Genomic DNA, 14342 nt, shown 5'->3' with positions numbered 1-14342 from the left:
GGCCAGTAAGGTGTGAAAACTGCATGGTCAGCATCCACCCTGGAGACTGGGGAAGGAGCCGAGAAGCAGAGAGAAGAGAGACTTCTTCAGGCACCTCCTTTAGGAAAGAGAGTTGGACCTTGGGGGACTCAGGTTAGGACAGATGTTTCAGTATAAAAAGGATCCCCAGTAAAAGGATGGGAGTCTCCTCAAATCCCTTCCCAAACCCCAGAGCACTTAGAAAAGATAAAGTAAGGAGCATAAAAATATCTCGATGACGTGGGCTTGCCTGACAGTACAGAAAAGCAAGTCTCATGGCAGGCAGTGTGTCCTGTTACACAAGAGAGGATTATACCGAGCTTCAGGATAGAGATTTTACATATATCTTTATATAAATGCATATATATTTATAGAGCCCCTGCCTAGAACAGCCGGGCCTGCTTCTTCAGTTCGTTCCTCTTCCAGAGGGCCAGCCGGTCAAACTCAGAGATGGTCATGCCGAAGACCTGGTAGAACTCCTCCTGGGACAGGTGGCGCTGAAAAGAGGTGGGAGGGGACAGAGAGGGAACAGCCTGAGGACGACAGGTGGAGGCTGGGGGCAGGTGCGGGCAGAAGCGGACCCTGTGTGTTTCCTCTGGGTGTGCCGTGCCTGGCACAGCGTCTGACCTACAGAGGTGTGGGATGAGAAGCTGTGGAATGCAAGACTGTGTGCGTGAATGATTCCTGGAAGGGGCCTCCGTAGCTGGTCTGCAGAGGCCACCCCTGCCCAAGACTCAGGTGGCACTTCACCCAAGTGCCTCGCTGTGCAACGTGGCTGACCTCACCTGTCTGCATCCTGCTCCTTGCATTCTGTGCCCCGGAGTGTGTACGAATTAATACAATTCTTCCTAACTTTGGGAGAAAAAGGGGGGCATAGCCAAGATTTTAGGGTGTACTTCCTCTTATTAGTGTTTTTACAAACGAGCTGGAAGGCTATTCCTCAGGCCATTCAATGAAAAAAACTGCTGTTCATATTTCTCCACCCACTGAAATGTCATTTCGTTTTTTTCTTACATGAAAACAAATATGCCATATAATGAAACATGGTTCTGCATTCCTTGACAGGTTTTCTCCCTCCTTTCTGCCTGCCCTCCCTCCTGCCCTTCCAAACAGCCTTGAAAGTTGATACATTGTCAAAACCTTTCAGAGTTAGAAAGATATGGCACCTGAAATGTGGCAAAATGTTAACAATTTGTGCATTTAGGTGAATGGTAGAAGGATGTTCATTTTACTCTTCTTGCAACTTCTCTGGCGGTCTGAAATTTTTCAAAATAAAAATTTAAATTATGTTTGAAAGGAGATTTTTGGGTATATATCCTCCCTGAAAACCTCCTGGAATCACTGAGATGACCTGTTCGTAGCAATCATGTTAGCCCACTGAATATTGAAGGAGATTCACGGAGAATTATGTATACAGCCACATGGTGATTAGCCCATTCTCTGGCCTACATGAACTAATATTTTGGCCACATTTCCAGATCTTGAAGCAAAGGTAACTTTGATACTTTTGATAGATATCATTGGTTGCTGGTGGCTTTGAGCTGGTTTTCTAATACCAGGAATCCTTGCATTGCATTTCTGTCATGCCCATGACTATATATATGGTCGCCCCCATTTTCTCACTTAATCCTTCCAACCCCTTGAAAACAAGACATTATTTCTTTCTAATTCAAAGATGAGAAAACCAGAAGTCAAAGAGTTAAAATGACTAACTTGACCAAGAGGGAGGGAGGGAGGGGAGCTGGGTAAGTAGCAGAGTTGAGACCAAAGGCCAGGCCTTCTGCTTGCAAACACAGTGCACTCTTGCTGCCCCCTTGGCCAATCCCATTAAACATTCATAAATAAGTCTTTCTATTATGAAAAATTGCAAAAATACTCAAAGGGGAGAAAATAGCACAATGTACACCCAGGCCCATTACCTAGCTTCAATAGTTATCAAGAGTTTGTCACATTTGCTTCACCTATTGTGTTTTACTGAAGTATTTTAAAGCACACTTTTAGACATCGAATCGATTCCTGCCTCTTTACTGCACCATCATCTCCCCCAGAGATAGCAAAACATACTGGATATTTTCTTAGGTAACCATGAGGGCATGAGCAAACCTAAAAACAATTGACAGTACTTCCTCCCAATTGCCTAATACCTGCCCATAATAAAATTCCCCTAATTGTCTCAAAAATATCTTTTTACAGTTTGGCTGTTTGAATAAGGCTTCAAACAGCATCCACATATCACATTTGGTTATTGGACCCTTTCAGTCTCTCCAGGCCAGACAGTGCCTTCTTTTGTCCATGCTGTCTACTTATCGATATTTGTCTCACTGGCACTCAAGCGAGGGCTGAGAAATGCTGTGGACACGGGGGAGTTCTCTTCTCAGCTCTCCACGGTAAAGACTGAGGGGGACTGTCAGTTAGTCTCATCTGTTCTTTTTTTTGTTGCAGGGTGACGGTTACTATTGATTCTCTAGCCCGTTTTCTCTGCTGTGCCCAAAAATCTTTTTCATGAGTTTCGACGCCAAGGAATGGTTGACTCAACTTGCATCCAGGGTCCACTGTAGAACACGCTGGAGGAGACTGAGGCTCCCGGCTCTCCCTCTGTGAAGGACCAGCTGGAGCCTCCTCTCTCTTGCGAGTTCTCAGAGCCCCTAATGTCGGCGTTTTCCCTATGACTCTCTCCACAGACTTGAAAGCATAAAGGTGAAGTGCATGGGCTTTAGAGCCAGGCAGACATAGGTGTGTGACCTTGGACAAGTTACTTCACTCCACTGAGCCTCGATTTCCTCTTCTGGAAAGTGGGAGCATGCTAGCACCTAGCTCCTGGATACAGTGAGGGTGAATGTGATAGTGCAGGTCATGGACAGCGGCCCGCACGTGGGAAGCACTCAGCTGCTGGTCGCTCTCACTCCTGCAATGATCTCTTCATGTGTCTGTCACATGGGGGAGTCTGGTGCTCGTTGCCTTTGATTCCATTTCCTCCTCATCCTCTTCCCTGTGCTCATGTGACGCAGCCACACTCACCACTTGCTGTTCTCACCTGGGTTAGGGCCTTTGCCGTGGCTGTTCCCTCTGCCTGGGATGCTCTTCCTCCTTATATAAGCATGGCTAACTCCCTCTCCTATTTTGAGTTTTTGTTCGCATGTCAGGTACTCAGTGAGATCTGCTCTGACTGCCTGGTTTAATACCGCTGCTTACCTCTCCCTCTAACCCCCAATTCTCTGCTCTCCTTTACTTCTTCCCTCAGCCCTATTCGTTTCCCATGTTCTAGATCATTTATTTATTACTTGTGTCATTTGGGGTCTGTCTCCTCAAGTGAGAATGCCAGCTCCACGAGGGCAGGAGTTCCCGTTTTGTTCACTGATATAGCGCAAGCACCTAGAACAGGACCTAGTCTATATAATAGACTTCCAATAAATATCTTTTGGGTGAAGGACGATCTACACTCTGAGCTCCTTGAGGAGCTCTTCAGTCCCCTCCTTGAACTGGTGCAGGGGGTTGGGCAATGTTCGTAGCCCTGCGGTCTCGGCTCAGGCTCCATGGTAGACATCCCTGGGAGCCTCTGAAAAATACCAGTGCCTGAGCTCCTTCCCCAGACTGAGATTTAATTGGTCTAGGCTGGGGTGCAGTATCAGTATTTTTAAGAAGCTTCTGATTCTTAGGGCAGGTTACGCTTCCCTAGTGGGAGCTTCTGGGTGTCATGGAGGATATAAAAGGGCAGTTGGTCCTCCAGGATGAACCAGGTTTCCATCCCTTCATGCCGGTTCCACTGAGCTGCCCTGGGAGCTGTCCCCTTCAGCACCGGCCGCTACTCGCTGCTAGACCGTAAAGGAGGCCCTTGTTATAAATGTGGGGATAATCACCCGCTTGCTAGGCTGCTAGCCCAGCCTGCTAGAGCTGGAGGGACTCACAGAGCTTCCTGGCTTGCTCACATTCCCCTCCCTCTGCCCCAACCCTTTATTCTGGGCGAATTCCCAGCAGCCAGATGAACGGTGGTCGATACGCTCATCCCAAGGGGTGCTGAGCCTCCTCTCTTAGAAACCTGCATTCGATTCGACAAACATTTTCCAATACTTCCCCTGGTTCAGGCCTCATGGTAGATAGAGGACTGACCATTTCTGTCAGACAGAGGAAATGGATAGCTGGGTGCTCTGATACAAAGGAAGGGGAAGAGGTGCTTGATCTACAGTCTGGACACAGGGCTGGGAGAGGCTGGAGGAGGGGTGAGGGACACATCCTGGGAAGGTCTGGGGGGCCCTGGGACACAGGCATCACTCCAGGGAGGCCCTAAGGCGTGAGGAGGCAGGCAAGATGGGAAGGGCATTCTAAGAGAGGGAGAGGCAGGGAGAAGCACCGTAGAAAGGGCAGAGGGTGCTCCAGGATCGGGGGCCCAGGGACTGGAACTCCAGGCCAAGTGGAGTGGACTGCTGGAAAGCCCAATGCTGTGCTCAGCCCTGCCTCTGCTTTATTGATGCTGTCCCGCTCATCATGATGCTCTCTTTCCCCTCTCCACCCATCCAAACCTGCTCCTTTGAAGTCTGTGCACCCAGGATAGTGCCAGACTCTGTGCCGAGGCCTCTGTGGGTAGTGCCTCATTCGCGTCCATTGGCACCTTGAAGGAAACACAATTGCCCCACTCCACAGAGGAAAAAACTAAGGTTTGGAGAGGTTGTTCCTTGGCCAAGATGGCTGTCTAGGGACGGCAGGACCAGGGCTGGACCTGGAGTCTGATGTGAGACCACCTTATGCTTTTACCTTCTACACAGTGCTGACTCCCCCGTGCTCCCCACAAGGAGCACCAGTTTTCTGTACCATCCCACAGAAAACCAGTGCTGTGTTTCTTCTTATCAACCAGACTGCAGGCCCCTGCCGGCAGGGACCAAATCTAGCTCTTGTCTTAAGTCTACAAAAGCATCAGGTGGGGACACGCCGGAGCTGTGCACCACAGATGCTAACTGAATTGAGAAGGCAGCACAGCAATGTTTAGTCTTAGGCTAAAGAAACCAGGTTGGCGTCTCTGCTTTTCCCACAAGGATGTGACCTTAAAGTTCTTCATTCTACCTGCCCTCCCGAGCTGGGTTACATCAGGCAACTTCTGGAACCTCTTCAAACCCAAAAGCTCCTGCTCAGTTTTCTAGACTCACCTCTAAACGTGTCCGGTCCACATCCTTGGGCAGCCGATTTCTTCCTCTTGTGGTCACCAGCAGCAGCTCATAAGGGTAGATCTGGGGAGAGAGGATGGGGTGGGGGTGAGGCACCAGGCTGGCTGAAGGTGGTGGGCTTGTCCCTCCAGCCACATTTTGTGTCTGGGCACCTCCTCTCCCCAGACAGGGCCAGAGATGAAAGTCTGGAGGAAGGGCTGCGTCTATTCTCCTTGGGGGTGCCTGGAGGCCTCAAAGTACCTTCTCCCCAAAGGCAAAACCCGAGTCCCCTAATACTGCTAGGAATGAGCTTGGTGGCATTTGACATTAATGTGGCCTAAGGCCTCCTAATTGTAAATGTCTAATGTCTGATGATTGGCAAGCCTCCAGAAAGTCTCTGAGTCCCACAGGGAATTGTCTGATTTTAGTGGGCAAGAGACATAGGGCAGAATTCAGGGAAAGGAGGCCAAGGAGGGACTGGAAATGCTGGTCTGAAGAGGACCCTTGATGTTATTTATTTGATGGTCCATTTCCTGTGTAGACAGTGCTGTCATCTTCCTGCTGGGTCCCAATGTAGCAGCATCCGGGGTCTCAGAGACCCCCAGAGTCTCTGTGTCTCCTTTACCTTGTACTCTGTGGAGAGACAAGAGAGACACACAAAATGGAAATACATTGGTTTTTGCTTTACACCACTACACCAGCCTCTGTCTTAGAGACTCTGTCTTTGTCGAATTCACCCCGAATCAAGGCTGGTACAAGCACAATGGATGGCTGGAGATAGGGGTTGGGCTGACCCAGAGATAGCGTCTTAGACGAAGAATGACTTTCGTGATAATTAGAATAGTAATAAGAAGAATCTGAGATTGTGAAGCACTTGGGCAAGATCCTCCATCCTCCAGAGGAATACCCCAGTGTTGTTTTTTTTTTTTTATGTTATGTTAATCACCAGGCTTGTTCTCCTGCCTGAGCCGGCTTGTACGAGCTGGTGGAGGCGAGCAGGAGAGCATCACTGGCAGAGAGCATGAAGCTCATGGAACGTGTGCTGGGAACAATGTGCATTTGGCTCTGAGTGTTTCCCTCCACCCAGGGCTGGCAGGCAACTCTAGCTCAGCAGTACGACCCTGCAATGGCTCTGGGAACCCAGATGGGACAGATGGCCTGGAGATCACCCAAGGCCAGGGACTTGAGAGGGTGAGGGAAGAGGGGAGGAAAAGGGAGGGAATGGGAAGTGAAAGGGAGTGTGGGAACTCGGGGTTTGGACAGAGCCCAGCGTGGGACCAGAATCTGTAGTGATCGCTGGTGGAAGGTCAAGCCACAGTTATGAGCAGTGCATCCAAAGCTGCTGCGAGTGCCAGGGGAGGCCGGTACTCACCTCGCATGCCCCAGTTGACGGCGTTCATGCTGTCATAGTGGAAGAGGTCTGCACTGGGTGTCTGCAGGGGAGACAGAGCCAGGGCTGGCCTGAGCAAGCTCACTGCTGCCTCCCTGAAGCATTCCCCCACCTCCCCAAAATGGGCCGGGGTGGATGGGACATGGCCCTTCTCAGAGAGCCTCGGTCTCAAGTCAGGGTGACCTAACTCATGGCCACGTCCCTGGTGCCTGGCAGTGGCACGCAGTAGGCACTCGATAAATACTCATTTCTTGGTGAACTGCATTTCATGCTTTCTTTTGCTGCTCTAATACCACTTGTCCTATGAAATCTGCCCTGGTAGCTCTATTTAAAATTGCAAGGGGCTCCTGGGTGGCTCAGTTGGTTGAGCGGCTGTCTTCGGCTCAGGTCATGATCCTGGAGCCCCGGGATAGAGCCACACGGCAAGCTCCCTGCTCAACAGGGAGTCTGCTTCTCCCTCTCCCTCTGCCCCTCCTCCCTGCTCATGCCCTCTCTTTCTCACTCCAGTAAATAAATAAATAAAATCTTAAAAAAAAATAAAATAAAATTGCATGTTGCCCCCTCCCCAAACTGCTAATCCCCCTTATCCTGCTCCACGTTTTCTTTTTTTTTCCCCCTAGCACGTTATTACCTTCTACATTCTCTATAGTGTGACTTGCATACTATTTACTACTTGCTTTCTGTTTCTCTCTACAAGAATAGAAGCTCCAAGGGGCAGGGATCACTGATGTATTCCAAGTACCCGGCGTATATGAAAGCTTTCAATAAATACCTGTTGCATGAGCAAAAGTCATGTCTAGGCTCTGAGAGTGTGGAGCTAATGCTGGAATTGCTAACATCTTGGGGGCAACGGTCCCAGCACAGCCTCTCTTACCCTGTGCAGCCCGTTCCTTCGGTAGGCAGGCAGGGAGGCGGATTTGGAGATGAGGGGATCTGAAAAGAAACAGCCAAACAATTCCCAGAAGCCCCAAGCCAGGGGTCCCTGTCCCGGATGCCGCCTGGCTGCACATGGCCAATACTGTTCCCCGACCCCGTGGGAAGTGGGAAGGGGCAGAGACCACCAGCTCCTCCCCCTGCACTATAGACACGCAACTGACCATCTCGGGGATGCCTCGCCCGGGCAGAACTCCAGGCCCGCCTGAAGCCCATGTGTGCAGTCTTGTGGCCTCACCCTGCACACATCTATGCTCCTGTGATGAACCCCTGTGTCCTGGCCACAGCTGGCTCTGGACAAAGGCCCTGGGATTTGGATTTGAGCTCAGAGCCCAGACAGGCAGGCTCCCAGGCAGGTGGAAGAGACGCATGTTCTTTCTCTCTGGGATCTATTGGGTATGGCAACCCTGGTTCCAGGACCAAAGATGGAGGTCTATGTCTGACAAACACAACGGGGTGGGCCATTTGAGATCGGGACTGTGCTGGGACATCTCAGCTACAGGGGACCTGCAACCAGCTCGGCCCTGGCTCTCCCAGGACACGACAGTCTGAAGGTAGGGCAGGCAGAACCTACCGCTGTCAGCCAGGTAGTGGGACCGAGGGGCTGCAAGAGAGAAAAGCCAGGTATCAGCGTTCATGGGGACAGATGGACATGGTGGAAAGTTCATGGGGACAGACAGATATGGCTCCCATTCCTGGGCTACCCTAGCTGGTGGAGAGGAGGAGCCTCCTTCACTACCTCCTTTCTCACCAGTCAGTTTCCAGTTGCTGCACCTGCACGGCATCCTCTCTCCCCTGCCCAGCACCTGGTGCAAAGCAGGTGCTCTGTGATATGTGCTGCATAGATGCCATCGAACAGAACCAGACTTCGAGCAGCACTGGTGCACTGCCCAGAGCCCAGAGCCAGGGGCTGAAAACTGCGCCCCTGGGGGGTCAAACAGGGGAACAGGCTCATCAATTTAGCCTGGCTCTGCCATTAATAGATACCTAACTTCTATATGTTACTCAATCGTGATCTGGTCTTCTCATAGTAAAATGGAGTGGGATAGTGTCTCCTTTATGGGGTTATTGTGAAGAATAAGTGACATATAATACCATAAGGTATTAGCACAGTGTCTGACAACACACAAAACCCTCCATAAAACTGGCTTGATCATCTTTACCATCACCACCTTCAGTCTCACCTAAAGTCAAGGTGCAGTATGGGAAAGACGCAACAGCTTATGGCCTTGGAGTCCCTCTGACTTGGGCCTGATCCTGGCTCTTTCATTTACCAGCTTATTGACCTTGGGCAAGTAGTAAGCTCACGTCTCTCATCTATAAAGTGGGTGATAATAATCCCTCTATATTGCCAGTCTTTGTGAGGACCAAGAGTGATAATGTATTTACAAATGTCTGGCACAGAGGGTTATCCATCAAGTATTGAGTTGAGATAGGATTTCCTGGCAGGACTGACTCCCACAGGGGTAAGGAAGGGAGGGAAGCATGTGTTTGTCCAGAAACAGGGAGAAGTTTACAATGAGAGGATCTCTGGGCAGAGTGTTTGCACCAAGCTTCTGCTTGTTTACCTCCTATGATGAGGGGCTCACTACCTCAAGAGCCAGTCCTTCATATCTTCGAGCCATTCAGGCTATTAGAAGACATTTTTCTTTACACTGAGCCTGACTAGAAGTCACAGCTTTCAGATACCCCAAAGGAACAAGTGCCTGCTCATGGCAGAATATGGTCTTACTTAGTGCCCCATACAGCACCTTGCCAAGTCCGTATTCTAGACCCAGGCAAGGCCACAGGAGTTCAGATTCTTTGAGGGAATTGAGAGGAAATGCCCCCAGCCCGGCAGACTTCCAGGGTGGTGCTTACAGCCATTGAGAGACATCTCATAGCCAGCTGTGTGCAGGGCCTCCCGGCTGCTGGTGGAGCTCCGGGGTGGGGTCCAGGGATCCGCGTAGGAGCTGGACCGGGCCTTCATCTCCTCCTTCAGAATCAGGCGGCCGATTCCGCTCTGGAGCTGGGTGTGGGGGAGGAGCAAGATGAAGTGGGAAAGAAGCAGAGAACAGGAAACAGAACAGGCTTGGGACAAAGGCTGGGTGGCCAGATTCCGGGGAACCTCTGTCATTTTCGCCTTTCCAGCATCCCTCCCTCCCTGCAGCCTCCCAGCTTCCTTTGGGACTTCGTCTCTCTTCACAAGTGGTCCTGTGCTCTGGGGAGTGGGAGGTGGGGCTGGTGGAGGGCACCAAAAGCTGGCCCGGCCCACAGCAGGTGGGTGGAAGGCTCCAGCCGGGCCAGGGAGGGCCTTCCTTGGGACTCTGGCTGTTGTTGCTGGCACCCATCTTTTTAAAAACACGTTTTATTGAGGTGAAATTCACATCAGATACAATTAACCACTTTAAAGTAAACGGTTCAGTGGCACTTAGTACAACCACCGCTTCGGTCTAGTTCCAAACAGTTTTTAACTCCTCCCCCAAAAGACCCTGGACCCAGGAAGCAGTCATTCCCTCTCTCCCTCCCCTGCCAGGCCCTGGTATTCACCAGCCTGTGTCTGGCTCTGTGGATTTACCTATTCTGCACATCTCGTATAAATGGAATCATCCAATATGTGGGCTTTTGTGTCTGGCTTCTTTCCCTCAACATAATGTCTTCAAGGTTCGTCCACATGGTGGCCTGTATCAGTCCTTCATTCCTTTTTATGTCTGGGTAACATTCCACTGCATGGATGCACCACATTTTGCTTCTCCACTTGTGAACAGATGGTCATCTGGGTGATTTTCCCTTTTGGTTCTTGTGAGTAGTGCTGCTATGAAGATCATGGACGTGTGCTTGTTTGAGTCCTGGTTTTCAATTCTTCTGGGTAAATATTTCCCCAGAAGTGCAATTGCCGGGTCATAGGGTAAATCTGTGTTTAACTTTCTGAGGAACTTGCAAACTGTTCTCCCTGGTGGCCACACCAGTTTCCACTCCCACCAGCAGTGCACGAAAGCTGCCGGCACCCACTTGCCACCACAACAGAACCTGCACGAGCATGAGGCCAACGCAGCAGCGAGCCAGCACAGGAGAAGAGAGAGACAACTTTCCTGTGGCAGTTTGCTGAGCAGCTGGATCTAGCCATACCTGAAACTCCTCCTACCGTTGGGACTTTTTGGTTATGCAAAGCTACAGGCTTCTTTTTTCTACCATAAGTGGGTTTGAATTTGGTTTCTGTCACTAGCAAATGATCAAACCCTCAGTAACACACTGTCTAGGCATCTCATCCAGGGTGGAGCCTGCTCACCTTATGCATGCTGCGGTCAAAATCGTCCTCCTCTCCTCCAGATGAGAACCTTCTGGCTCGGGGCACTGCCAAAAGACAGCTAGCATCAGCTCCCGCGTGGGCTCTCCACTCAGCCGGCCCCCAGCAGAGGACACAGAGGGACGCAGAGCCTCACAGGCAGGGGTTTCCTCTCGGCCCCAGCACTTCGTAGCCGAGTGGCCCTGAGCGAGTGTACTTTGGTGAACCGCCCCTCCACCGGGGGCCTCCTGTATGGAAAGGCCCAGCAGCCCTTCCCTTTCTTGGGCATGAGGAGCAGGGGAAACTGACTGCCCAAACACGGCTAATGAGCCTCGATGTTGGGACTTTTGCTGTTGCTGGTGGGAGAGAGAAGTCCTCTTTCTGTCCAGGGTAGGATATTAAGCCTAGATGGGCTGCAGCTCATCTTGCCATGACCAGGGCAGGGCCATGCTGAGTACGGAGCCACCCCAGGGACAGGACACGCTCTGATGACGGCGGGCCTTCACCTCTGCATCCAGCTGTGCCTCAAAAACTTTCACTCTCGTGACCCAGAAAATCCCTGTTTTGGCTTAAGTCAATTGGAGGTTTTTTTTGGGTTGTTCTTTTGTGATTGAAACGGTGTAGGATACCTCTTCCCACCACGCCTCCGCCCCAAACACATATATCTCTCAGAGATCTCTGTCTATCTCGGGGTGTAGTTGTGCTTGTTTGTCTTAGCTCCTTTTCCAAATGCAGAATTTTTGGAGGGCAAGGAAGGGACCATCTCCGAGCTCCTGTGAAGCTTTGCTCAGAATGGACATTCAATTAGTAAAGGCTGTGTGCTGACCCAAAAAGGAGCTTGATGAAAATGCATCCCCGTGCTTAAAAGAAACAGCTTGAGATGCCTGACTGGGTGGGATGGCACCCCAAGGACCATGAAGACCCCATCAGGGTGCCTACGAGAGTCCCCCATCTCGCACAAACTGCCTTTTCTATCTTCCAAGCCGCTTTCCACCCCACAGCCAAGATGGTCTCTTAAACCCACACAGCAGATCCTGTCACCTTCAGTGGCTTCCTACGGTTTAGGATAGAGACCCAAATCCTTGCTTCAGTGCACAAGGCCTCGTGGGATCTGGCCCCTCACCCCCCACCTGCTTCCTTTCCTCTCTGGCTCCCGGTTAAGCTGACAGCCTTTCTTTTCCTCCAGGGGAACCTGCCCTCCCACCCCGGGTCTTTGCAGATGTGATTCTATATTCTGCTGGCTTACCTCCACCCCACTCTTCCTGTGGCAGCGGAGTCTCTGCCTTGAGAAGGTTCTGTCACATTCCAGGCTGGACAGCACGCCCCTGTCATCATCTCCCACCTCCTGTGTCACCTCCTTCCTGCACATCACCTCCCCCTCCAGCTGCAGCCTAGGTCTCCTCCACGAGGGCGAGGACCTGCTCTATTTTGCTTCGCAGTGACTCACTCGAGCCCAAGGCTGGCCCTCAGTACATGTTTGCTGAATGAATAAATGAACGACTGTATGAAGGAGGGGCAGCCGTCCTAACCGTGTGTCCCCGGCGCAGGTGACAGGGCTCTGGTCCAGGCTCCTCTGTGGGGTGCATTACCTTTGGGGGACCCATGGTAGGTCCAGAACTCGGACTCTGCAGCATAGTAGGGGTCCGGTGAGTAGGCTGGACTGTACTTGGAGGCCTGGCTGATGTCTTCACTTGTTTTGCTCTTGGTTGCTGTTGACAGATCACCTGCAAAGGACCCAAGGAGAGAGCTTCAGGGAAGCAGAGTGTCCTAGAAGAGTGTGCTGTATACTTTTTACCTGCCTCGGCCAGGCTCCAGCCCAGGGGAGTGAGGACACTTTGAGGCCAGGGTCTGGGACTTGGAGCATCAGAGCTGGAATAGCCCTGAGGCCAAGACCTTCATGTTACAGCTGGGAATCTGGATGCCAGAGAGGGGAAGGGGCTTGCTGAAGACCACACGGCAAGTAGACCAGACTTGGACCAGACCCCAGCTCAGGGCTTCTGCTACCATATCTCATGGACCCCCAGGTCTGCTCCCAAGTGAACACTAAGGCCATGGCTCCTCCAAGTAAGATTAGACAGGTCCCAGGTGATCCCATGCCCTGACCTTCCTTAGCCTCTAAAAGCCTGTCTCGTTTGGGATTTGAGCCATACTTGGGTGGAAATTGCCAAAGCGAGCCATGCGGCCTATCAACTTTCTCCTCGCACTGAAATGCCAAACCTTGCTTCGAGAGACGATATGGCCCAAAGAAAGGAGCACCGGACAGGGAGCCAGCAATGCTGGGTTCTGGCCCCGGCTCTGCCACTTAGCTGTAACAATGGGCACATCCTGTCCCTCTCTGCCTCAGTTTCCTTATCAGTAAGTATCCGAACTGGTCTGCTGGGTCAGGTGCCACCCGGCTTCAAGCTTCCATGACATGGACCATCAGACCTACTGCAGACACAAAACCTTCTGGGGCAGTGACCTTAGCACAGCCTGAAGCCTGGCAAGAGGCTGACTGGGGCCAAGAGAGGGCTGGGGAAACAAGGGGGCCCCTGACATTTCTCAGGAGAGAAGGGACAGTCCCACACCCCGTGCAGCCAGAGCAGCAGAGGGTCCTGGGGTCGGCCCTTTGCCAGCTCCAGCCTGTGCGCCCTCCCCCAGCAGCACTGGCTTCCAAAGCTTCCAAAGCTTGCGGATTCTTAGACTTGATCCTGGGCAGTCCCTCCCGCCCCAACTGATGTCATTCAGCCTTTTCAGGTGCCCGCTTAGCCAGGCAATCTCCCTCCTCCCTAACTCCTCCTGAGCCTGCTCTGGTGCTGCCCCTCAGAGCCCATCTGGAAAATCCCACACAGTCCAGAGGCATTTGAGACTTGAGGGCCTCTTCTGGACAAACTGGCTTTGTCAGGGTCGGTACCTTTCTGTGGCCACTCGGGGTACATGACTTGTCCTCAACAGCCACACAGATATATGCACGTGCACACAGACTCACCTGGAGCCCAGCCTGGGCCCCTCTGAAACTGAGGATGTTTGTCTAAATTGTCAGGTCTTAAGCTAGAGCCATCATTTGTATTTGTATGGCCCCTCCGCCAGCTCAGTGAGCTCAGATCCCAGTACTGGGCTGTTTCCACCTGTGTTTCGGTGCTTCTCTGATTCTGCACTCCCCTCTGTTACCCAGGTAGCCTGCAGGCATGGGAGGGCGATACAGGGTAACTTCTGCACCTCTGCATCCTCAAGGCAAAGGGTGTGCTTTGTCAGCTGAGGCTCAGTAAGTGCGTTTGCAAGAAGGAACAGGGGGTCTCAGTGATGCCTGACTTGGTGGTTCTCATACGGAGCGCAGGTAGGAATCATGAATGAGGCCAGTTACCGTGTAGATTCCTAGGTCACACTCCCAGTTTTTCTAATAAGGAAGTCTAGGGCAGGGGAGGGGCCAGGGCACCTGCTTTTTAAATAAGTCTCTCAGGTACAGGGGTTCCATAGACCATTCTCAAAGAAACACTGAAGGAATGAATGGAAGAATGAAGGCACCCTCATCGAAGCCCTGCTCCTTTCTCATCCACATCTCCTCCCCAAGCCTTCATTTACTCTCATGACACCATGACGGAGAATAGCTTAGAGCAGTGGT

At 51.6% G+C, this 14342-nt stretch overlaps 1 protein-coding gene across 7 annotated transcripts in view; it reads right to left on the bottom strand.

Moving 5' to 3' along the window:
• Positions 1–339: 339 nt before the first annotated feature.
• LOC118006626 (actin-binding LIM protein 3) overlaps positions 340–14342 on the bottom strand; it is a 105497-nt gene continuing 91494 nt past the window's right edge. For all 7 annotated transcript variants that reach the window (XM_034999346.1, XM_034999339.1, XM_034999340.1 and 4 more), the window contains 9 exons: positions 12331–12465; positions 10745–10809; positions 9337–9484; positions 8051–8080; positions 7418–7476; positions 6526–6586; positions 5779–5786; positions 5157–5237; positions 340–515 (listed from right to left, as the gene is read on the bottom strand). In XM_034999346.1, the coding sequence (XP_034855237.1) occupies positions 402–515; positions 5157–5237; positions 5779–5786; positions 6526–6586; positions 7418–7476; positions 8051–8080; positions 9337–9484; positions 10745–10809; positions 12331–12465 (701 nt within the window). In that variant the 3' untranslated portion in view covers positions 340–401. The remainder of the gene's footprint in view (positions 516–5156; positions 5238–5778; positions 5787–6525; positions 6587–7417; positions 7477–8050; positions 8081–9336; positions 9485–10744; positions 10810–12330; positions 12466–14342) is intronic.

This window comes from Mirounga leonina, unplaced genomic scaffold (assembly GCF_011800145.1).
Source record: "Mirounga leonina isolate KUSES-001 unplaced genomic scaffold, KU_Mleo_1.0 Mir_98, whole genome shotgun sequence".
NCBI lineage: Eukaryota > Metazoa > Chordata > Mammalia > Carnivora > Phocidae > Mirounga > Mirounga leonina.
Note: the sequence above shows the minus strand (reverse complement) of the source record. Positions and strands in the feature narration are given on the sequence as shown.